Source organism: Phlebotomus papatasi, unplaced genomic scaffold (genome assembly GCF_024763615.1).
Source record: "Phlebotomus papatasi isolate M1 unplaced genomic scaffold, Ppap_2.1 HiC_scaffold_17, whole genome shotgun sequence".
Taxonomy (NCBI): domain Eukaryota; kingdom Metazoa; phylum Arthropoda; class Insecta; order Diptera; family Psychodidae; genus Phlebotomus; species Phlebotomus papatasi.
The window spans coordinates 42849-66837 of NW_026604411.1; the positions used below are offsets into that span (position 1 = coordinate 42849).

At 34.7% G+C, this 23989-nt stretch overlaps 2 protein-coding genes across 2 annotated transcripts in view; both read right to left on the reverse strand.

Annotated features, from left to right (window-relative positions):
• Nucleotides 1-15250: 15250 nt before the first annotated feature.
• Nucleotides 15251-20650, reverse strand: LOC129808888 (uncharacterized). Its single transcript, XM_055858793.1, has one exon. It carries the CDS (start codon nt 20648-20650, stop codon nt 15251-15253), a length of 5400 nt encoding a protein of 1799 aa, XP_055714768.1.
• Nucleotides 20651-21136: 486 nt separating this feature from the next.
• Nucleotides 21137-23989, reverse strand: part of LOC129808887 (uncharacterized) — a 33091-nt gene continuing 30238 nt past the window's right edge. Inside the window, exon 2 of the mRNA XM_055858792.1 lies at nt 21137-21148. Within this exon, the coding sequence (XP_055714767.1) occupies nt 21137-21148 (12 nt within the window). The remainder of the gene's footprint in view (nt 21149-23989) is intronic.

Genomic DNA, 23989 nt, shown 5'->3' on the forward strand with positions numbered 1-23989 from the left:
GAAGGAAATTGAAATATTGAACTAGCAGATCCACCAACTTATAATTAAATTACATTTTCTGCAAATTTTCTTAAAGGCAAAAGTCATGAAGGGCTTTGCCATGGATTCAATATGAACTTTGAAGTCTCTCGCCAACGATCTTTGATCCTTTTTGCTTAATATTACCACTTTAATTTATTTTAAATAATTTCTCTGAAGGAAATTGAAATATTGATCTAGCAGATCAACCAACTTCTAATTAAATTACATTTTCTGCAAAATTTCTTAAAGGCAAAAGGCATGAAGGGCTTTGCCATGGAGTCAATATGAACTTTGAAGTCTCTCGCCAACGATCTTTGATCCTTTTTGCTCAATATTACCACTTTAATTTATTTTAAATAATTTCTCTGAAGGAAATTGAAATTGTGATCTAGCAGATCCACCAACTTCTAATTAAATTACATTTTCTGCAAAATTTCTTAAAGGCAAAAGGCATGAAGGGCTTTACCATGGATTCAATATGAACTTTGAAGTCTCTCGCCAACGATCTTTGATCCTTTTTGCTTAATATTACCACTTTAAATTATTTTAAATAATTTCTCTGAAGGAAATTGAAATATTGATCTAGCAGATCAACCAACTTCTAATTAAATTACATTTTCTGCAAAATTTCTTAAAGGCAAAAGGCATGAAGGGCTTTGCCATGGATTCAATATGAACTTTGAAGTCCCTCGCCAACGATCTTTTTGCTTAATATTACGACTTTAATTTATTTTAAATAATTTCTCTGAAGGAAATTGAAATATTGAACTAGCAGATCCACCAACTTATAATTAAATTACATTTTCTGCAAATTTTCTTAAAGGCAAAAGGCATGAAGGGCTTTGCCATGGATTCAATATGAACTTTGAAGTCTCTCGCCAACGATCTTTGATCCTTTTTGCTTAATATTACCACTTTAATTTATTTTAAATAATTTCTCTGAAGGAAATTGAAATTGTGATCTAGCAGATCCACCAACTTCTAATTAAATTACATTTTCTGCAAAATTTCTTAAAGGCAAAAGGCATGAAGGGCTTTGCCATGGATTCAATATGAACTTTGAAGTCTCTCGCCAACGATCTTTGATCCTTTTTGCTTAATATTACCACTTTAATTTATTTTAAATAATTTCTCTGAAGGAAATTGAAATTGTGATCTAGCAGATCCACCAACTTCTAATTAAATTACATTTTCTGCAAAATTTCTTAAAGGCAAAAGGCATGAAGGGCTTTGCCATGGATTCAATATGAACTTTGAAGTCTCTCGCCAACGATCTTTGATCCTTTTTGCTTAATATTACCACTTTAATTTATTTTAAATAATTTCTCTGAAGGAAATTGAAATTGTGATCTAGCAGATCCACCAACTTCTAATTAAATTACATTTTCTGCAAAATTTCTTAAAGGCAAAAGGCATGAAGGGCTTTGCCATGGATTCAATATGAACTTTGAAGTCTCTCGCCAACGATCTTTGATCCTTTTTGCTTAATATTACCACTTTAATTTATTTTAAATAATTTCTCTGAAGGAAATTGAAATTGTGATCTAGCAGATCCACCAACTTCTAATTAAATTACATTTTCTGCAAAATTTCTTAAAGGCAAAAGGCATGAAGGGCTTTGCCATGGATTCAATATGAACTTTGAAGTCTCTCGCCAACGATCTTTGATCCTTTTTGCTTAATATTACCACTTTAATTTATTTTAAATAATTTCTCTGAAGGAAATTGAAATTGTGATCTAGCAGATCCACCAACTTCTAATTAAATTACATTTTCTGCAAAATTTCTTAAAGGCAAAAGGCATGAAGGGCTTTGCCATGGATTCAATATGAACTTTGAAGTCTCTCGCCAACGATCTTTGATCCTTTTTGCTTAATATTACCACTTTAATTTATTTTAAATAATTTCTCTGAAGGAAATTGAAATTGTGATCTAGCAGATCCACCAACTTCTAATTAAATTACATTTTCTGCAAAATTTCTTAAAGGCAAAAGGCATGAAGGGCTTTGCCATGGATTCAATATGAACTTTGAAGTCTCTCGCCAACGATCTTTGATCCTTTTTGCTTAATATTACCACTTTAATTTATTTTAAATAATTTCTCTGAAGGAAATTGAAATTGTGATCTAGCAGATCCATCAACTTCTAATTAAATTACATTTTCTGCAAAATTTCTTAAAGGCAAAAGGCATGAAGGGCTTTGCCATGGATTCAATATGAACTTTGAAGTCTCTCGCCAACGATCTTTGATCCTTTTTGCTTAATATTACCACTTTAATTTATTTTAAATAATTTCTCTGAAGGAAATTGAAATTGTGATCTAGCAGATCCAACAACTTCTAATTAAATTACATTTTCTGCAAAATTTCTTAAAGGCAAAAGGCATGAAGGGCTTTGCCATGGATTCAATATGAACTTTGAAGTCTCTCGCCAACGATCTTTGATCCTTTTTGCTTAATATTATGACTTTAATTTATTTTAAATAATTTCTCTGAAGGAAATTGAAATTGTGATCTAGCAGATCCATCAACTTCTAATTAAATTACATTTTCTGCAAAATTTCTTAAAGGCAAAAGGCATGAAGGGCTTTGCCATGGATTCAATATGAACTTTGAAGTCTCTCGCCAACGATCTTTGATCCTTTTTGCTTAATATTACCACTTTAATTTATTTTAAATAATTTCTCTGAAGGAAATTGAAATTGTGATCTAGCAGATCCACCAACTTCTAATTAAATTACATTTTCTGCAAAATTTCTTAAAGGCAAAAGGCATGAAGGGCTTTGCCATGGATTCAATATGAACTTTGAAGTCTCTCGCCAACGATCTTTGATCCTTTTTGCTTAATATTACCACTTTAATTTATTTTAAATAATTTCTCTGAAGGAAATTGAAATTGTGATCTAGCAGATCCATCAACTTCTAATTAAATTACATTTTCTGCAAAATTTCTTAAAGGCAAAAGGCATGAAGGGCTTTGCCATGGAGTCAATATGAACTTTGAAGTCTCTCGCCAACGATCTTTGATCCTTTTTGCTTAATATTACCACTTTAATTTATTTTAAATAATTTCTCTGAAGGAAATTGAAATTGTGATCTAGCAGATCCACCAACTTCTAATTAAATTACATTTTCTGCAAAATTTCTTAAAGGCAAAAGGCATGAAGGGCTTTGCCATGGATTCAATATGAACTTTGAAGTCTCTCGCCAACGATCTTTGATCCTTTTTGCTTAATATTACCACTTTAATTTATTTTAAATTATTTCTCTGAAGGAAATTGAAATTGTGATCTAGCAGATCCACCAACTTCTAATTAAATTACATTTTCTGCAAAATTTCTTAAAGGCAAAAGGCATGAAGGGCTTTGCCATGGATTCAATATGAACTTTGAAGTCTCTCGCCAACGATCTTTGATCCTTTTTGCTTAATATTACCACTTTAATTTATTTTAAATAATTTCTCTGAAGGAAATTGAAATTGTGATCTAGCAGATCCACCAACTTCTAATTAAATTACATTTTCTGCAAAATTTCTTAAAGGCAAAAGGCATGAAGGGCTTTGCCATGGAGTCAATATGAACTTTGAAGTCTCTCGCCAACGATCTTTGATCCTTTTTGCTTAATATTACCACTTTAATTTATTTTAAATAATTTCTCTGAAGGAAATTGAAATTGTGATCTAGCAGATCCATCAACTTCTAATTAAATTACATTTTCTGCAAAATTTCTTAAAGGCAAAAGGCATGAAGGGCTTTGCCATGGAGTCAATATGAACTTTGAAGTCTCTCGCCAACGATCTTTGATCCTTTTTGCTTAATATTACCACTTTAATTTATTTTAAATAATTTCTCTGAAGGAAATTGAAATTGTGATCTAGCAGATCCAACAACTTCTAATTAAATTACATTTTCTGTAAAATTTCTTAAAGGCAAAAGGCATGAAGGGCTTTGCCATGGATTCAATATGAACTTTGAAGTCCCTCGCCAACGATCTTTGATCCTTTTTGCTTAATATTATGACTTTAATTTATTTTAAATAATTTCTCTGAAGGAAATTGAAATTGTGATCTAGCAGATCCATCAACTTCTAATTAAATTACATTTTCTGCAAAATTTCTTAAAGGCAAAAGGCATGAAGGGCTTTGCCATGGATTCAATATGAACATTGAAGTCTCTCGCCAACGATCTTTGATCCTCTTTGCTTAATATTACCACTTTAATTTATTTTAAATAATTTCTCTGAAGGAAATTGAAATTGTGATCTAGCAGATCCACCAACTTCTAATTAAATTACATTTTCTGCAAAATTTCTTAAAGGCAAAAGGCATGAAGGGCTTTGCCATGGATTCAATATGAACTTTGAAGTCCCTCGCCAACGATCTTTTTGCTTAATATTACGACTTTAATTTATTTTAAATAATTTCTCTGAAGGAAATTGAAATATTGAACTAGCAGATCCACCAACTTATAATTAAATTACATTTTCTGCAAATTTTCTTAAAGGCAAAAGTCATGAAGGGCTTTGCCATGGATTCAATATGAACTTTGAAGTCTCTCGCCAACGATCTTTGATCCTTTTTGCTTAATATTACCACTTTAATTTATTTTAAATAATTTCTCTGAAGGAAATTGAAATATTGATCTAGCAGATCAACCAACTTCTAATTAAATTACATTTTCTGCAAAATTTCTTAAAGGCAAAAGGCATGAAGGGCTTTGCCATGGAGTCAATATGAACTTTGAAGTCTCTCGCCAACGATCTTTGATCCTTTTTGCTCAATATTACCACTTTAATTTATTTTAAATAATTTCTCTGAAGGAAATTGAAATTGTGATCTAGCAGATCCACCAACTTCTAATTAAATTACATTTTCTGCAAAATTTCTTAAAGGCAAAAGGCATGAAGGGCTTTACCATGGATTCAATATGAACTTTGAAGTCTCTCGCCAACGATCTTTGATCCTTTTTGCTTAATATTACCACTTTAAATTATTTTAAATAATTTCTCTGAAGGAAATTGAAATATTGATCTAGCAGATCAACCAACTTCTAATTAAATTACATTTTCTGCAAAATTTCTTAAAGGCAAAAGGCATGAAGGGCTTTGCCATGGATTCAATATGAACTTTGAAGTCCCTCGCCAACGATCTTTTTGCTTAATATTACGACTTTAATTTATTTTAAATAATTTCTCTGAAGGAAATTGAAATATTGAACTAGCAGATCCACCAACTTATAATTAAATTACATTTTCTGCAAATTTTCTTAAAGGCAAAAGGCATGAAGGGCTTTGCCATGGATTCAATATGAACTTTGAAGTCTCTCGCCAACGATCTTTGATCCTTTTTGCTTAATATTACCACTTTAATTTATTTTAAATAATTTCTCTGAAGGAAATTGAAATTGTGATCTAGCAGATCCACCAACTTCTAATTAAATTACATTTTCTGCAAAATTTCTTAAAGGCAAAAGGCATGAAGGGCTTTGCCATGGATTCAATATGAACTTTGAAGTCTCTCGCCAACGATCTTTGATCCTTTTTGCTTAATATTACCACTTTAATTTATTTTAAATTATTTCTCTGAAGGAAATTGAAATTGTGATCTAGCAGATCCACCAACTTCTAATTAAATTACATTTTCTGCAAAATTTCTTAAAGGCAAAAGGCATGAAGGGCTTTGCCATGGAGTCAATATGAACTTTGAAGTCTCTCGCCAACGATCTTTGATCCTTTTTGCTTAATATTACCACTTTAATTTATTTTAAATAATTTCTCTGAAGGAAATTGAAATTGTGATCTAGCAGATCCACCAACTTCTAATTAAATTACATTTTCTGCAAAATTTCTTAAAGGCAAAAGGCATGAAGGGCTTTGCCATGGAGTCAATATGAACTTTGAAGTCTCTCGCCAACGATCTTTGATCCTTTTTGCTTAATATTACCACTTTAATTTATTTTAAATAATTTCTCTGAAGGAAATTGAAATTGTGATCTAGCAGATCCACCAACTTCTAATTAAATTACATTTTCTGCAAAATTTCTTAAAGGCAAAAGGCATGAAGGGCTTTGCCATGGATTCAATATGAACTTTGAAGTCTCTCGCCAACGATCTTTGATCCTTTTTGCTTAATATTACCACTTTAATTTATTTTAAATTATTTCTCTGAAGGAAATTGAAATTGTGATCTAGCAGATCCACCAACTTCTAATTAAATTACATTTTCTGCAAAATTTCTTAAAGGCAAAAGGCATGAAGGGCTTTGCCATGGATTCAATATGAACTTTGAAGTCTCTCGCCAACGATCTTTGATCCTTTTTGCTTAATATTACCACTTTAATTTATTTTAAATAATTTCTCTGAAGGAAATTGAAATTGTGATCTAGCAGATCCACCAACTTCTAATTAAATTACATTTTCTGCAAAATTTCTTAAAGGCAAAAGGCATGAAGGGCTTTGCCATGGAGTCAATATGAACTTTGAAGTCTCTCGCCAACGATCTTTGATCCTTTTTGCTTAATATTACCACTTTAATTTATTTTAAATAATTTCTCTGAAGGAAATTGAAATTGTGATCTAGCAGATCCATCAACTTCTAATTAAATTACATTTTCTGCAAAATTTCTTAAAGGCAAAAGGCATGAAGGGCTTTGCCATGGAGTCAATATGAACTTTGAAGTCTCTCGCCAACGATCTTTGATCCTTTTTGCTTAATATTACCACTTTAATTTATTTTAAATAATTTCTCTGAAGGAAATTGAAATTGTGATCTAGCAGATCCACCAACTTTTAATTAAATTACATTTTCTGCAAAATTTCTTAAAGGCAAAAGGCATGAAGGGCTTTGCCATGGATTCAATATGAACTTTGAAGTCTCTCGCCAACGACCTTTGATCCTTTTTGCTTAATGTTACCACTTTAATTTATTTTAAATAATTTCTCTGAAGGAAATTGAAATATTGAACTAGCAGATCCACCAACTTCTAATTAAATTACATTTTCTGCAAAATTTCTTAAAGGCAAAAGGCATGAAGGGCTTTGCCATGGATTCAATATGAACTTTGAAGTCTCTCGCCAACGATCTTTGATCCTTTTTGCTTAATATTACCACTTTAATTTATTTTAAATAATTTCTCTGAAGGAAATTGAAATTGTGATCTAGCAGATCCACCAACTTCTAATTAAATTACATTTTCTGCAAAATTTCTTAAAGGCAAAAGGCATGAAGGGCTTTGCCATGGATTCAATATGAACCTTGAAGTCTCTCGCCAACGACCTTTGATCCTTTTTGCTTAATATTACCACTTTAATTTATTTTAAATAATTTCTCTGAAGGAAATTGAAATATTGAACTAGCAGATCCACCAACTTCTAATTAAATTACATTTTCTGCAAAATTTCTTAAAGGCAAAAGGCATGAAGGGCTTTGCCATGGATTCAATATGAACTTTGAAGTCTCTCGCCAACGACCTTTGATCCTTTTTGCTTAATATTACCACTTTAATTTATTTTAAATAATTTCTCTGAAGGAAATTAAAATATTGATCTAGCAGATCCACCAACTTCTAATTAAATTACATTTTCTGCAAAATTTTTTAAAGGCAAAAGGCATGAAGGGCTTTGCCATGGATTCAATATGAACTTTGAAGTCTCTCGCCAACGATCTTTGATCCTTTTTGCTTAATATTATGACTTTAATTTATTTTAAATAATTTCTCTGAAGGAAATTGAAATTGTGATCTAGCAGATCCACCAACTTCTAATTAAATTACATTTTCTGCAAAATTTCTTAAAGGCAAAAGGCATGAAGGGCTTTGCCATGGATTCAATATGAACTTTGAAGTCTCTCGCCAACGATCTTTGATCCTTTTTGCTTAATATTACCACTTTAATGTATTTTAAATAATTTCTCTGAAGGAAATTGAAATTGTGATCTAGCAGATCCACCAACTTCTAATTAAATTACATTTTCTGCAAAATTTCTTAAAGGCAAAAGGCATGAAGGGCTTTGCCATGGATTCAATATGAACATTGAAGTCTCTCGCCAACGATCTTTGATCCTTTTTGCTTAATATTACCACTTTAATTTATTTTAAATAATTTCTCTGAAGGAAATTGAAATATTGATCTAGCAGATCAACCAACTTCTAATTAAATTACATTTTCTGCAAAATTTCTTAAAGGCAAAAGGCATGAAGGGCTTTGCCATGGATTCAATATGAACTTTGAAGTCCCTCGCCAACGATCTATTTGCTTAATATTACGACTTTAATTTATTTTAAATAATTTCTCTGAAGGAAATTGAAATATTGAACTAGCAGATCCACCAACTTATAATTAAATTACATTTTCTGCAAAATTTCTTAAAGGCAAAAGGCATGAAGGGCTTTGCCATGGATTCAATATGAACTTTGAAGTCTCTCGCCAACGATCTTTGATTCTTTTTGCATAATATTACCACTTTAATTTATTTTAAATAATTTCTCTGAAGGAAATTGAAATTGTGATCTAGCAGATCCACCAACTTTTAATTAATTTACATTTTCTGCAAAATTTCTTAAAGGCAAAAGGCATGAAGGGCTTTGCCATGGATTCAATATGAACTTTGAAGTCTCTCGCCAACGACCTTTGATCCTTTTTGCTTAATATTACCACTTTAATTTATTTTAAATAATTTCTCTGAAGGAAATTGAAATTGTGATCTAGCAGATCCACCAACTTCTAATTAAATTACATTTTCTGCAAAATTTCTTAAAGGCAAAAGGCATAAAGGGCTTTGCCATGGATTCAATATGAACTTTGAAGTCTCTCGCCAACGATCTTTGATCCTTTTTGCTTAATATTACCACTTTAATTTATTTTAAATTATTTCTCTGAAGGAAATTGAAATTGTGATCTAGCAGATCCATCAACTTCTAATTAAATTACATTTTCTGCAAAATTTCTTAAAGGCAAAAGGCATGAAGGGCTTTGCCATGGATTCAATATGAACTTTGAAGTCCCTCGCCAACGATCTTTGATCCTTTTTGCTTAATATTATGACTTTGATTTATTTTAAATAATTTCTCTGAAGGAAATTGAAATTGTGATCTAGCAGATCCACCAACTTCTAATTAAATTACATTTTCTGCAAGATTTCTTAAAGGCAAAAGGCATGAAGGGCTTTACCATGGATTAAATATGAACATTGAAGTCTCTCGCCAACGATCTTTGATCCTTTTTGCATAATATTACCACTTTAATTTATTTTAAATAATTTCTCTGAAGGAAATTGAAATTGTGATCTAGCAGATCCAACAACTTCTAATTAAATTACATTTTCTGTAAAATTTCTTAAAGGCAAAAGGCATGAAGGGCTTTGCCATGGATTCAATATGAACTTTGAAGTCTCTCGCCAACGATCTTTGATCCTTTTTGCTTAATATTATGACTTTAATTTATTTTAAATAATTTCTCTGAAGGAAATTGAAATATTGAACTAGCAGATCCACCAACTTATAATTAAATTACATTTTCTGCAAAATTTCTTAAAGGCAAAAGGCATGAAGGGCTTTGCCATGGATTCAATATGAACTTTGAAGTCCCTCGCCAACGATCTTTGATCCTTTTTGCTTAATATTATGACTTTGATTTATTTTAAATAATTTCTCTGAAGGAAATTGAAATAGTGATCTAGCAGATCCATCAACTTCTAATTAAATTACATTTTCTGCAAAATTTCTTAAAGGCAAAAGGCATGAAGGGCTTTGCCATGGATTCAATATGAACATTGAAGTCTCTCGCCAACGATCTTTGATCCTTTTTGCTTAATATTACCACTTTAATTTATTTTAAATAATTTCTCTGAAGGAAATTGAAATTGTGATCTAGCAGATCCACCAACTTCTAATTAAATTACATTTTCTGCAAAATTTCTTAAAGGCAAAAGGTATGAAGGGCTTTGCCATGGATTCAATATGAACTTTGAAGTCCCTCGCCAACGATCTTTGATCCTTTTTGCTTAATATTACGACTTTAATTTATTTTAAATAATTTCTCTGAAGGAAATTGAAATAGTGATCTAGCAGATCCATCAACTTCTAATTAAATTAAATTTTCTGCAAAATTTCTTAAAGGCAAAAGGCATGAAGGGCTTTGCCATGGATTCAATATGAACTTTGAAGTCTCTCGCCAACGATCTTTGATCCTTTTTGCTTAATATTACCACTTTAATTTATTTTAAATAATTTCTCTGAAGGAAATTGAAATTGTGATCTAGCAGATCCACCAAATTCTAATTAAATTACATTTTCTGCAAAATTTCTTAAAGGCAAAAGGCATGAAGGGCTTTGCCATGGAGTCAATATGAACTTTGAAGTCTCTCGCCAACGATCTTTGATCCTTTTTGCTCAATATTACCACTTTAATTTATTTTAAATAATTTCTCTGAAGGAAATTGAAATAGTGATCTAGCAAATCCACCAACTTCTAATTAAATTACATTTTCTGCAAAATTTCTTAAAGGCAAAAGGCATGAAGGGCTTTGCCATGGATTCAATATGAACTTTGAAGTCTCTCGCCAACGATCTTTGATCCTTTTTGCTTAATATTACGACTTTAAATTATTTTAAATAATATCTCTGAAGGAAATTGAAATATTGAACTAGCAGATCCACCAACTTATAATTAAATTAAATTTTCTGCAAAATTTCTTAAAGGCAAAAGGCATGAAGGGCTTTGCCATGGATTCAATATGAACTTTGAAGTCTCTCGCCAACGATCTTTGATCCTTTTTGCTTAATATTACGACTTTAAATTATTTTAAATAATTTCTCTGAAGGAAATTGAAATATTGATCTAGCAGATCAACCAACTTCTAATTAAATTACATTTTCTGCAAAATTTCTTAAAGGCAAAAGGCATGAAGGGCTTTGCCATGGATTCAATATGAACTTTGAAGTCCCTCGCCAACGATCTTTTTGCTTAATATTACGACTTTAATTTATTTTAAATAATTTCTCTGAAGGAAATTGAAATATTGAACTAGCAGATCCACCAACTTATAATTAAATTACATTTTCTGCAAATTTTCTTAAAGGCAAAAGGCATGAAGGGCTTTGCCATGGATTCAATATGAACTTTGAAGTCTCTCGCCAACGATCTTTGATCCTTTTTGCTTAATATTACCACTTTAATTTATTTTAAATAATTTCTCTGAAGGAAATTGAAATTGTGATCTAGCAGATCCACCAACTTCTAATTAAATTACATTTTCTGCAAAATTTCTTAAAGGCAAAAGGCATGAAGGGCTTTGCCATGGATTCAATATGAACTTTGAAGTCTCTCGCCAACGATCTTTGATCCTTTTTGCTTAATATTACCACTTTAATTTATTTTAAATAATTTCTCTGAAGGAAATTGAAATTGTGATCTAGCAGATCCACCAACTTTTAATTAAATTACATTTTCTGCAAAATTTCTTAAAGGCAAAAGGCATGAAGGGCTTTGCCATGGATTCAATATGAACTTTGAAGTCCCTCGCCAACGATCTTTTTGCTTAATATTACGACTTTAATTTATTTTAAATAATTTCTCTGAAGGAAATTGAAATATTGAACTAGCAGATCCACCAACTTATAATTAAATTACATTTTCTGCAAATTTTCTTAAAGGCAAAAGTCATGAAGGGCTTTGCCATGGATTCAATATGAACTTTGAAGTCTCTCGCCAACGATCTTTGATCCTTTTTGCTTAATATTACCACTTTAATTTATTTTAAATAATTTCTCTGAAGGAAATTGAAATATTGATCTAGCAGATCAACCAACTTCTAATTAAATTACATTTTCTGCAAAATTTCTTAAAGGCAAAAGGCATGAAGGGCTTTGCCATGGAGTCAATATGAACTTTGAAGTCTCTCGCCAACGATCTTTGATCCTTTTTGCTCAATATTACCACTTTAATTTATTTTAAATAATTTCTCTGAAGGAAATTGAAATTGTGATCTAGCAGATCCACCAACTTCTAATTAAATTACATTTTCTGCAAAATTTCTTAAAGGCAAAAGGCATGAAGGGCTTTACCATGGATTCAATATGAACTTTGAAGTCTCTCGCCAACGATCTTTGATCCTTTTTGCTTAATATTACCACTTTAAATTATTTTAAATAATTTCTCTGAAGGAAATTGAAATATTGATCTAGCAGATCAACCAACTTCTAATTAAATTACATTTTCTGCAAAATTTCTTAAAGGCAAAAGGCATGAAGGGCTTTCCCATGGATTCAATATGAACTTTGAAGTCCCTCGCCAACGATCTTTGATCCTTTTTGCTTAATATTACCACTTTAATTTATTTTAAATAATTTCTCTGAAGGAAATTGAAATTGTGATCTAGCAGATCCACCAACTTATAATTAAATTACATTTTCTGCAAATTTTCTTAAAGGCAAAAGGCATGAAGGGCTTTGCCATGGATTCAATATGAACTTTGAAGTCTCTCGCCAACGATCTTTGATCCTTTTTGCTTAATATTACCACTTTAATTTATTTTAAATAATTTCTCTGAAGGAAATTGAAATTGTGATCTAGCAGATCCACCAACTTCTAATTAAATTACATTTTCTGCAAAATTTCTTAAAGGCAAAAGGCATGAAGGGCTTTGCCATGGATTCAATATGAACTTTGAAGTCTCTCGCCAACGATCTTTGATCCTTTTTGCTTAATATTACCACTTTAATTTATTTTAAATTATTTCTCTGAAGGAAATTGAAATTGTGATCTAGCAGATCCACCAACTTCTAATTAAATTACATTTTCTGCAAAATTTCTTAAAGGCAAAAGGCATGAAGGGCTTTGCCATGGAGTCAATATGAACTTTGAAGTCTCTCGCCAACGATCTTTGATCCTTTTTGCTTAATATTACCACTTTAATTTATTTTAAATAATTTCTCTGAAGGAAATTGAAATTGTGATCTAGCAGATCCACCAACTTCTAATTAAATTACATTTTCTGCAAAATTTCTTAAAGGCAAAAGGCATGAAGGGCTTTGCCATGGATTCAATATGAACTTTGAAGTCTCTCGCCAACGATCTTTGATCCTTTTTGCTTAATATTACCACTTTAATTTATTTTAAATTATTTCTCTGAAGGAAATTGAAATTGTGATCTAGCAGATCCACCAACTTCTAATTAAATTACATTTTCTGCAAAATTTCTTAAAGGCAAAAGGCATGAAGGGCTTTGCCATGGATTCAATATGAACTTTGAAGTCTCTCGCCAACGATCTTTGATCCTTTTTGCTTAATATTACCACTTTAATTTATTTTAAATAATTTCTCTGAAGGAAATTGAAATTGTGATCTAGCAGATCCACCAACTTCTAATTAAATTACATTTTCTGCAAAATTTCTTAAAGGCAAAAGGCATGAAGGGCTTTGCCATGGAGTCAATATGAACTTTGAAGTCTCTCGCCAACGATCTTTGATCCTTTTTGCTTAATATTACCACTTTAATTTATTTTAAATAATTTCTCTGAAGGAAATTGAAATTGTGATCTAGCAGATCCATCAACTTCTAATTAAATTACATTTTCTGCAAAATTTCTTAAAGGCAAAAGGCATGAAGGGCTTTGCCATGGAGTCAATATGAACTTTGAAGTCTCTCGCCAACGATCTTTGATCCTTTTTGCTTAATATTACCACTTTAATTTATTTTAAATAATTTCTCTGAAGGAAATTGAAATTGTGATCTAGCAGATCCAACAACTTCTAATTAAATTACATTTTCTGTAAAATTTCTTAAAGGCAAAAGGCATGAAGGGCTTTGCCATGGATTCAATATGAACTTTGAAGTCCCTCGCCAACGATCTTTGATCCTTTTTGCTTAATATTATGACTTTAATTTATTTTAAATAATTTCTCTGAAGGAAATTGAAATTGTGATCTAGCAGATCCATCAACTTCTAATTAAATTACATTTTCTGCAAAATTTCTTAAAGGCAAAAGGCATGAAGGGCTTTGCCATGGATTCAATATGAACATTGAAGTCTCTCGCCAACGATCTTTGATCCTCTTTGCTTAATATTACCACTTTAATTTATTTTAAATAATTTCTCTGAAGGAAATTGAAATTGTGATCTAGCAGATCCACCAACTTCTAATTAAATTACATTTTCTGCAAAATTTCTTAAAGGCAAAAGGCATGAAGGGCTTTGCCATGGATTCAATATGAACTTTGAAGTCTCTCGCCAACGATCTTTGATCCTTTTTGCTTAATATTACGACTTTAAATTATTTTAAATAATTTCTCTGAAGGAAATTGAAATATTGATCTAGCAGATCAACCAACTTCTAATTAAATTACATTTTCTGCAAAATTTCTTAAAGGCAAAAGGCATGAAGGGCTTTGCCATGGATTCAATATGAACTTTGAAGTCCCTCGCCAACGATCTTTTTGCTTAATATTACGACTTTAATTTATTTTAAATAATTTCTCTGAAGGAAATTGAAATATTGAACTAGCAGATCCACCAACTTATAATTAAATTACATTTTCTGCAAATTTTCTTAAAGGCAAAAGGCATGAAGGGCTTTGCCATGGATTCAATATGAACTTTGAAGTCTCTCGCCAACGATCTTTGATCCTTTTTGCTTAATATTACCACTTTAATTTATTTTAAATAATTTCTCTGAAGGAAATTGAAATTGTAATCTAGCAGATCCATCAACTTCTAATTAAATTACATTTTCTGCAAAATTTCTTAAAGGCAAAAGGCATGAAGGGCTTTGCCATGGATTCAATATGAACTTTGAAGTCTCTCGCCAACGATCTTTGATCCTTTTTGCTTAATATTACCACTGGTAATGTGTTACCTGGATTAAATAATACAAAGAAATGTGATTAGACCTATCCGGAAGGCTCCAGAGGACTGCCTCAAATACCTGGATTAAATAATACAAAGAAATGTGATTAGACCTATCCGGAAGGCTCCAGAGGACTGCCTCAAATACCTGGAATAGTTAAATATTGAATACTATCTGGATCGAAAGGCGATTTTTTACTTCACTACTTTTTATTGAACAAATCAAATTCAGAGTCTAAATAAATTTCACGGAACAAAAACTTTTTTCTTCTCTCATTCAATCGCGGTAAAAAAACTCTTGTCTGTCAAAATTCGCCATACGTGATTTCGTGGTGAATGGTTGTTGCGGCGAAATTGATGTAGAAAACATCGCAAGTGAATTTTAAATTTCTAACGGTCACTCTGCGATGTTCCATATTCCCCGGGATGAAGCGGCTGCTTCAGAACTTCTTGTTCTGTTTCCTCTGGCATCGGAAGTGGAGCGATTCGTGTGACTGCTCGTTTGTACGTACCATTCTTCGTGCGAACTGTCACCACCCTTATCTTCTGGTCTTCCCCGGGATGAACATCCGTAATTCTTCCCAGAATCCAAGCAAGTGGCGGCATGTTTTCCTCAATGAGAAGAACTAAATCTCCTGGCTGAACATTGGGTTGAGCCGTCTTCCATTTGCGTCTTTTCTGCATGTTGAGAAGAACTTCGCGACTCCAACGTCGCCAAAAGTGCTGCACGAGTTGGTCATTGATCCTCCACTGATTGAGTCGGTTGGGAGGAATGTTCGTGACGTCATGAGATGGTAGTGAGTTCATTGGTCCTCCAATGATGAAGTGCCCAGGGGTAAGGACGTCCATGTCTGAAGGATCTGATGATTGTGATGTAAGCGGTCTCGAGTTTAGGCACATTTCTACCTCTGCAAGTACTGTGAGAAAGTTTTCCTGGGTGAGCTTGACATTTCCGGTGACTCGATAAAAATGTCTCTTGAACATCTTTACTGCGCTTTCCCACAAACCCCCAAAGTGTGGACTTCGTGGAGGGATGAAATGAAATGTTGTACTGTCCTGAGCTGAATACTTGATGATTTTCTCCTTAAGAGATTTCTCTGTGAGGAATCGATGGATTTCGGTGAGTTGTCCAGAGGCACCCACGAAATTTGTTGCGTTGTCACAGAATATGTCTGATGGTTTTCCTCGTCTAGCAGTGAATCTCTTCAGCGCTGCGATGAATGCTTCTGCAGACAGTTCTGTGACCAACTCCAGGTGAATGGCCTTGCTCACGAAACAGATAAAGACAGCCACGTACATCTTCACAGTAGTTCCACGACGAATCGGTAACTTGACGTGAAAAGGGCCGCAAAAATCAACACCAACTTTCGAGAAAGGGCGTGAAAACTGCACTCTATCTGCCGGAAGATTTCCCATGATTTGATGTGCTGATCTCGGATTGCATCTGAAGCATTGAACACATTTGTGAGCGACTTTCTTGGCGATGTCGAGTCCACGGAGAGGCCAGTATTGCTGTCGCATGGTAGATAAAATCATTTGTGGACCACCGTGGCAAGTTTCCAAGTGAACCCTTTCCGCAATCAAATGTGTGAAACGATGTTTGTCCGGGAGTAGCACCTGATGCTTCTGAGAAACTGGCAAGTTCGACTTTTGAATCCTACCTCCGACTCTGATGAGTCCTGATTCATCGATGAAAGGATTCAAGTCAAGAATTCGCGACTGCCTAGGCAATGGCTTCTTGGAACTCAAGGCTTGAATTTCTTGGCGAAAAGCTTGGGCTTGAATGTGAAAAATGATGTGAGTGTTTGTCGCACGTAGCTCGGAAGCGGTGAGTGGACCAGATTGGCCACTTGTGTGTGTAATCTTCGCTCTCGCGTTGAAAATGAATCTTCTCCAGTACGACAAAAGTCTGATCATTTTGGAATGGGATGAAAAATCTTCAATTACCTTCCAGAAGCTAGTTTCAAAACTCACTGTGCAAGTGATTGGAGTGTTCTCTAGTTCTTCAGAATCGGAGATGTCATCTGTGAGTGAGTTATCAAGGGCGGAAATATCTGGACCGTACCACCAGAGTGTATGCCTTGCCAGTTCACTTGGAGATATTCCTCTTGAAGCTACATCTGCGGGGTTCAATTCTGATGGAACATGATTCCAAAGATGGCGTGGAATTTCACTTTGAATTTCTGAGACCCGGTTGGCAACGAAGGTTTTCCACTTCTGGGGTTCCTTGGCAAGCCAGTAAAGCACGATTTTTGAGTCTGAGTATGCCTTCACAGACATAATTTTGACTGTGAGTGCTCCCTTGATTGATTGTAGAAGTTTAACTGCCAGTACCGCTGCACACAATTCAAGACGTGGCAATGTAACTTGCTTGAGTGGTGCCACTCTTGTCTTGGAGCACAGAAGTCTGCAACTTGTCTCCTGATTCTTGTTGACAGTCATGATGTAGGCACAAGCCGCATAGGCTTTCTCGGACGCATCACAAAAAAGTAGAATGTGATACTCTGTTGGCTCCTGGTGGGAAGTGACGTGTCGCGGAACGTGAATATGTGTGACATCCATGATGCTTTGCCTGTAGATAAGCCATCTTTGCACGATTTCTTCTTCTCCAGACAAATCAGTGTCCCAATCGACTTTCAACTGCCACAATGACTGCATGAGAATCTTAGCGGTTATAACTACTGGTGCCAGAAATCCCAATGGATCAAAGACTCTGGAAATTTCTGACAAAATGACACGTTTTGTGATGATCTCACTGCATGGTGAAGTTGTGAAAGTGAAAACGTCTTGTGAAGGGCTCCACCTGACTCCGAGTGCTTTGATGCTGTCATCTGCTCCTGGTAAATCCGCTGATTGGACTTCACACTCTTCCTCAGGTACTCCATCTAGTGCTGCAGAGTCACTAGACATCCACTTGGTAAGATGAAAGCCTCCCTTCTCCATTAGCTCACTCATCTTATGACGAAGTTCCTTGGCAGACTCCAATGTTGCCTGACCAGAAAGAAAATCATCAACATAAAAATCGGTAACTGCTGCCTTTTGAGCTAATGGATACTGATTCCCCTCGTCAACTGCAAGCTGCTGAATTGTTCTGGTACTCAAGTATGTCGCGCTGGCTGTCCCATACGTAACAGTTGACAATAGAAATGTTTGGATTGGCTTGTAAGGGTCATTCCTCCACAAGATGCGTTGAAGATTTTGATCTTCCTCCTGAACCAACACCTGTCGGAACATCTTACGTATATCGGCTTTGATCACAACATTGTACTGTCTGAAGCGAATCAAGATGTTGAAAATATCCTCTTGAGTCCTTGGGCCCACCATGAGAACATCATTGAGGGCTACTCCTGTAGTGGTTTTGGCGGATGCATCAAAAACCACTCTGACGGGCGTAGACGAGGATGATTCTTTCACAACCGGGTGGTGAGGAAGATATACTGCTGGTTTGGTGGATGAGTAGTCCGGGGGCATCAATCTCATGTGTCCGAGCTGTTCATACTCTGTCATGAACTTGATGTACTTCTCGCGCAACTCTGGGTTTTTGCGAAGTTTTCGCTCTATACAGAGGAACCTCTTCCTGGCAATGTCATGTGAATCACCCAAGAGATGCAAATTGTCCCTGGTAGGGAGAGAGACGACATATCTACCACGTTCATCTCGATGTGTGTTCTGTTTGTAGTGAGCTTCGCAATTACTTTCTTCCTTGGATAGGATGGGCTTGGTTGCTTCCAGCTCCTCTATTTTCCAGAACTTTTCCAGCTGGTGCTGAAGTGAATCGGATTGCTCACAGGTGTCGACTACACAAAAGCAATTGGCATCCCCACTGGTCTGTGTTGAGGTGAAGCTTCCGGCCACCACATACCCAAAAACAGTTTCAAGTAGCATTGGTGAGCCTTCAATCTTCCCCGGGAGGATCACCTTGGCAAATATATCAACTCCCAAAAGCATGTCGATTGAACTTGGGTATGCAAACTGCGGGTCTGCAAAATTGATTCCTTGAGGAAGTGTCCAATTTGCTGAAACCTTTGCTGTGGGCTGATTATTGACGATCTTGTCCAATATGAGAAACTCACATTTGGCGGTGAATGAAAAATCTCTGGACGCAATGGTCGCCTGCGTGGCATGAGGAATGTCTGTACACGTATTGCCAATGCCAGCAATAGTGAAATTTGGCTTCACGTATGTTCGCAGGTGAATCTTTTCAGCAAATCGTTTTGTAATGAAATTGACTTGACTACAAGAGTCAAGCAAAGCTCTACATCTCTGCCTTCTTCCATCGCTGTCAATGATGAAGAGACTGATTGTGGGAAGGAGAGAATGCTGGGCCACTGCTGGGTGACTGACAAGTGTAGCTGGAGCTGACAATTGAGACGGTTTCTGTGTTTGCGTCGATTGTGGAACTGCTGAGGTCCCTGATGTGGCCTGAGGTGAAGCTGCTGTGTCTTCAATTGATTGCGAGCGCACTTGTGGTGAAACTGAAGTGTTTCCTGAAGAAGTGCCTGCCGTAATTGCTTCATGCAGAAGCGTATTGTGACGCAAGCCACAGCGTCTACAATTGGATGACTCACAAGACTCAATGGGATGAGAATGTCTGAGGCAATTGATACAAATCTTGTGTGCCCTGACCAATTCCAACTGATTAGATGGAGATGAGTTCAGGAACTTGTAGCACTGAATGATCCTGTGGGATCCTCGAGAGCAAATGACACACTTTTTGTCAGTAGTGACAGCGCAACTGACCCGTTGAGTGGGTTTAGCCTCAGATTTTCCGTCAGCCTTAGCTGGCTTGAAATCCTTGGATTTCTTGACTGCAGAAGCGTCGCCAGAGCAGACCATTCCCAGAGAATCACAGCGTTTCTTAAGGAATTTCATGAATTGTTGCCATGTGGGAACCTCTGAAGCTGTGATCTCCCTGGACCAAAGTGTCTTTGTCTCACTATCCAGTTTGTTAAGAATGATGTAAATGAGCCAAATGTCGCGTTCAGTGCAACCGATGGTGTCCAGGGCCTGTATAACCTTGTTGGATGTGATGTAAAGGCTGCGTAGAACTTTCGGGTTTGCATCAGCAATATTTGGCTGCTCAAAGAATGTGCGCAGATATTCTGTGGTGATATTCTGCTTCTTCTCGTATTCATCCTGAATGAGCTCCCATGCCACATGGTAATTTTCGCCTGTCATTGCGAGATGATGTACTACAGACTCTGCTTCTCCGCACAGGTAGCCTTTCAGATATTGGAATTTTTCGGCGTCTGAGAGAGAGCTTTTGTTGTGAACAGCGCTGGTGAACATTTCCCTGAATGATATCCATTCGGTATAGTTTCCAGAAAACTTAGGAACCGAGAGCTGGGGCAATTTGGTGCTGCCTGACGCTGAGCCATTCATGGACTCCATAAGCTTGCTGTTGAGCTTGAGTTGTTCTTCCCACATGCGTGTGAGACTCTGCATTGACTCTGAATTGATGTTGTCGTGACTGGTTGTAGATTGGGCATCATCTTGTGCTTCAATTTCGCTCAAAAGCTTCTTGAGTTTTATCTGCAGTGCCAAAATTCGATCACTGAACTGTGACTCTTCCTCTTGTTCTGCGGAAAAACCTTCATCACTGAGTGCTGGCGCGCTGTATACTTGCTGCTGAACACTGTCGAACTTCTCACTGAGGGTTTGAAGCTCTTTCTCATAGACAAGGAGTTCTTGAGAAGAATGATCAAACTTCTGGCTAATGAGACCCTCAAGCTTGGTCAATTTCCCCTTGTAAGCACCCCTTTGGCGGTGTAGAGTAGCAATTGTGGCCATGCTTCGAGCTTTAGCAAAATGAGGTTATGTTCATTTGTCTGAATTATTCCACAGGAGTTGCTTCAAAGTTGGCGGACGAAGGACCATTAAAATGGTAATGTGTTACCTGGATTAAATAATACAAAGAAATGTGATTAGACCTATCCGGAAGGCTCCAGAGGACTGCCTCAAATACCTGGATTAAATAATACAAAGAAATGTGATTAGACCTATCCGGAAGGCTCCAGAGGACTGCCTCAAATACCTGGAATAGTTAAATATTGAATACTATCTGGATCGAAAGGCGATTTTTTACTTCACTACTTTTTATTGAACAAATCAAATTCAGAGTCTAAATAAATTTCACGGAACAAAAACTTTTTTCTTCTCTCATTCAATCGCGGTAAAAAAACTCTTGTCTGTCAAAATTCGCCATACGTGATTTCGTGGTGAATGGTTGTTGCGGCGAAATTGATGTAGAAAACATCGCAAGTGAATTTTAAATTTCTAACGGGCACTCTGCGATGTTCCAACCACTTTAATTTATTTTAAATAATTTCTCTGAAGGAAATTGAAATAGTGATCTAGCAGATCCACCAACTTCTAATTAAATTAAATTTTCTGCAAAATTTCTTAAAGGCAAAAGGCATGAAGGGCTTTGCCATGGATTCAATATGAACTTTGAAGTCTCTCGCCAACGATCTTTGATCCTTTTTGCTTAATATTACCACTTTAATTTATTTTAAATAATTTCTCTGAAGGAAATTGAAATTGTGATCTAGCAGATCCATCAACTTCTAATTAAATTACATTTTCTGCAAAATTTCTTAAAGGCAAAAGGCATGAAGGGCTTTGCCATGGATTCAATATGAACTTTGAAGTCTCTCGCTAACGATCTTTGATCCTTTTTGCTTAATATTACCACTTTAATTTATTTTAAATAATTTCTCTGAAGGAAATTGAAATTGTGATCTAGCAGATCCATCAACTTCTAATTAAATTACATTTTCTGCAAAATTTCTTAAAGGCAAAAGGCATGAAGGGCTTTGCCATGGATTCAATATGAACTTTGAAGTCTCTCGCCAACGATCTTTGATCCTTTTTGCTTAATATTACGACTTTAATTTATTTTAAATAATTTCTCTGAAGGAAATTGAAATTGTTATCTAGCAGATCCACCAACTTCTAATTAAATTACATTTTCTGCAAAATTTCTTAAAGGCAAAAGGCATGAAGGGCTTTGCCATGGATTCAATATGAACATTGAAGTCTCTCGCCAACGATCTTTGATCCTTTTTGCTTAATATTACCACTTTAATTTATTTTAAATAATTTCTCTGAAGGAAATTGAAATATTGATCTAGCAGATCAACCAACTTCTAATTAAATTACATTTTCTGCAAAATTTCTTAAAGGCAAAAGGCATGAAGGGCTTTGCCATGGATTCAATATGAACTTTGAAGTCCCTCGCCAACGATCTTTTTGCTTAATATTACGACTTTAATTTATTTTAAATAATTTCTCTGAAGGAAATTGAAATATTGAACTAGCAGATCCACCAACTTCTAATTAAATTACATTTTCTGCAAAATTTCTTAAAGGCAAAAGGCATGAAGGGCTTTGCCATGGATTCAATATGAACATTGAAGTCTCTCGCCAACGATCTTTGATCCTTTTTGCTTAATATTACCACTTTAATTTATTTTAAATAATTTCTCTGAAGGAAATTGAAATATTGATCTAGCAGATCAACCAACTTCTAATTAAATTACATTTTCTGCAAAATTTCTTAAAGGCAAAAGGCATGAAGGGCTTTGCCATGGATTCAATATGAACTTTGAAGTCTCTCGCCAACGATCTTTGATCCTTTTTGCTTAATATTACCACTTTAAATTATTTTAAATAATATCTCTGAAGGAAATTGAAATATTGAACTAGCAGATCCACCAACTTATAATTAAATTACATTTTCTGCAAAATTTCTTAAAGGCAAAAGGCATGAAGGGCTTTGCCATGGATTCAATATGAACTTTGAAGTCTCTCGCCAACGATCTTTGATCCTTTTTGCTTAATATTACCACTTTAATGTATTTTAAATAATTTCTCTGAAGGAAATTGAAATTGTGATCTAGCTGATCCACCAACTTCTAATTAAATTACATTTTCTGCAAAATTTCTTAAAGGCAAAAGGCATGAAGGGCTTTGCCATGGATTCAATATGAACTTTGAAGTCTCTCGCCAACGATCTTTTTGCTTAATATTACGACTTTAATTTATTTTAAATAATTTCTCTGAAGGAAATTGAAATATTGAACTAACAGATCCACCAACTTATAATTAAATTACATTTTCTGCAAAATTTCTTAAAGGCAAAAGGCATGAAGGGCTTTGCCATGGATTCAATATGAACTTTGAAGTCTCTCGCCAACGATCTTTGATCCTTTTTGCTTTATATTACCACTTTAATTTATTTTAAATAATTTCTCTGAAGGAAATTGAAATTGTGATCTAGCAGATCCACCAACTTTTAATTAAATTACATTTTCTGCAAAATTTCTTAAAGGCAAAAGGCATGAAGGGCTTTGCCATGGATTCAATATGAACTTTGAAGTCTCTCGCCAACGACCTTTGATCCTTTTTGCTTAATATTACCACTTTAATTTATTTTAAATAATTTCTCTGAAGGAAATTGAAATATTGAACTAGCAGATCCACCAACTTCTAATTAAATTACATTTTCTGCAAAATTTCTTAAAGGCAAAAGGCATGAAGGGCATTGCCATGGATTCAATATGAACTTTGAAGTCTCTCGCCAACGATCTTTTTGCTTAATATTACCACTTTAATTTATTTTAAATAATTTCTCTGAAGGAAATTGAAATATTGAACTAGCAGATCCACCAACTTTTAATTAAATTACATTTTCTGCAAAATTTCTTAAAGGCAAAAGGCATGAAGGGCTTTGCCATGGATTCAATATGAACTTTGAAGTCTCTCGCCAACGATCTTTGATCCTTTTTGCTTAAAGGCAAAAGGCATGAAGGGCTTTGCCATGGATTCAATATGAACTTTGAAGTCTCTCGCCAACGATCTTTGATCCTTTTTGCTTAATATTACCACTTTAATTTATTTTAAATAATTTCTCTGAAGGAAATTGAAATTGTGATCTAGCAGATCCACCAACTTCTAATTAAATTACATTTTCTGCAAAATTTCTTAAAGGCAAAAGGCATGAAGGGCTTTGCCATGGATTCAATATGAACTTTGAAGTCTCTCGCCAACGATCTTTGATCCTTTTTGCATAATATTACCACTTTAATTTATTTTAAATAATTTCTCTGAAGGAAATTGAAATTGTCA

What these genes read in the sequence shown, in the direction of transcription:
- LOC129808888 (XM_055858793.1), bottom strand. Translation starts at nt 20,650, where the DNA reads ATGGCCACAATTGCTACTCTACACCGCCAAAGGGGTGCTTACAAGGGG.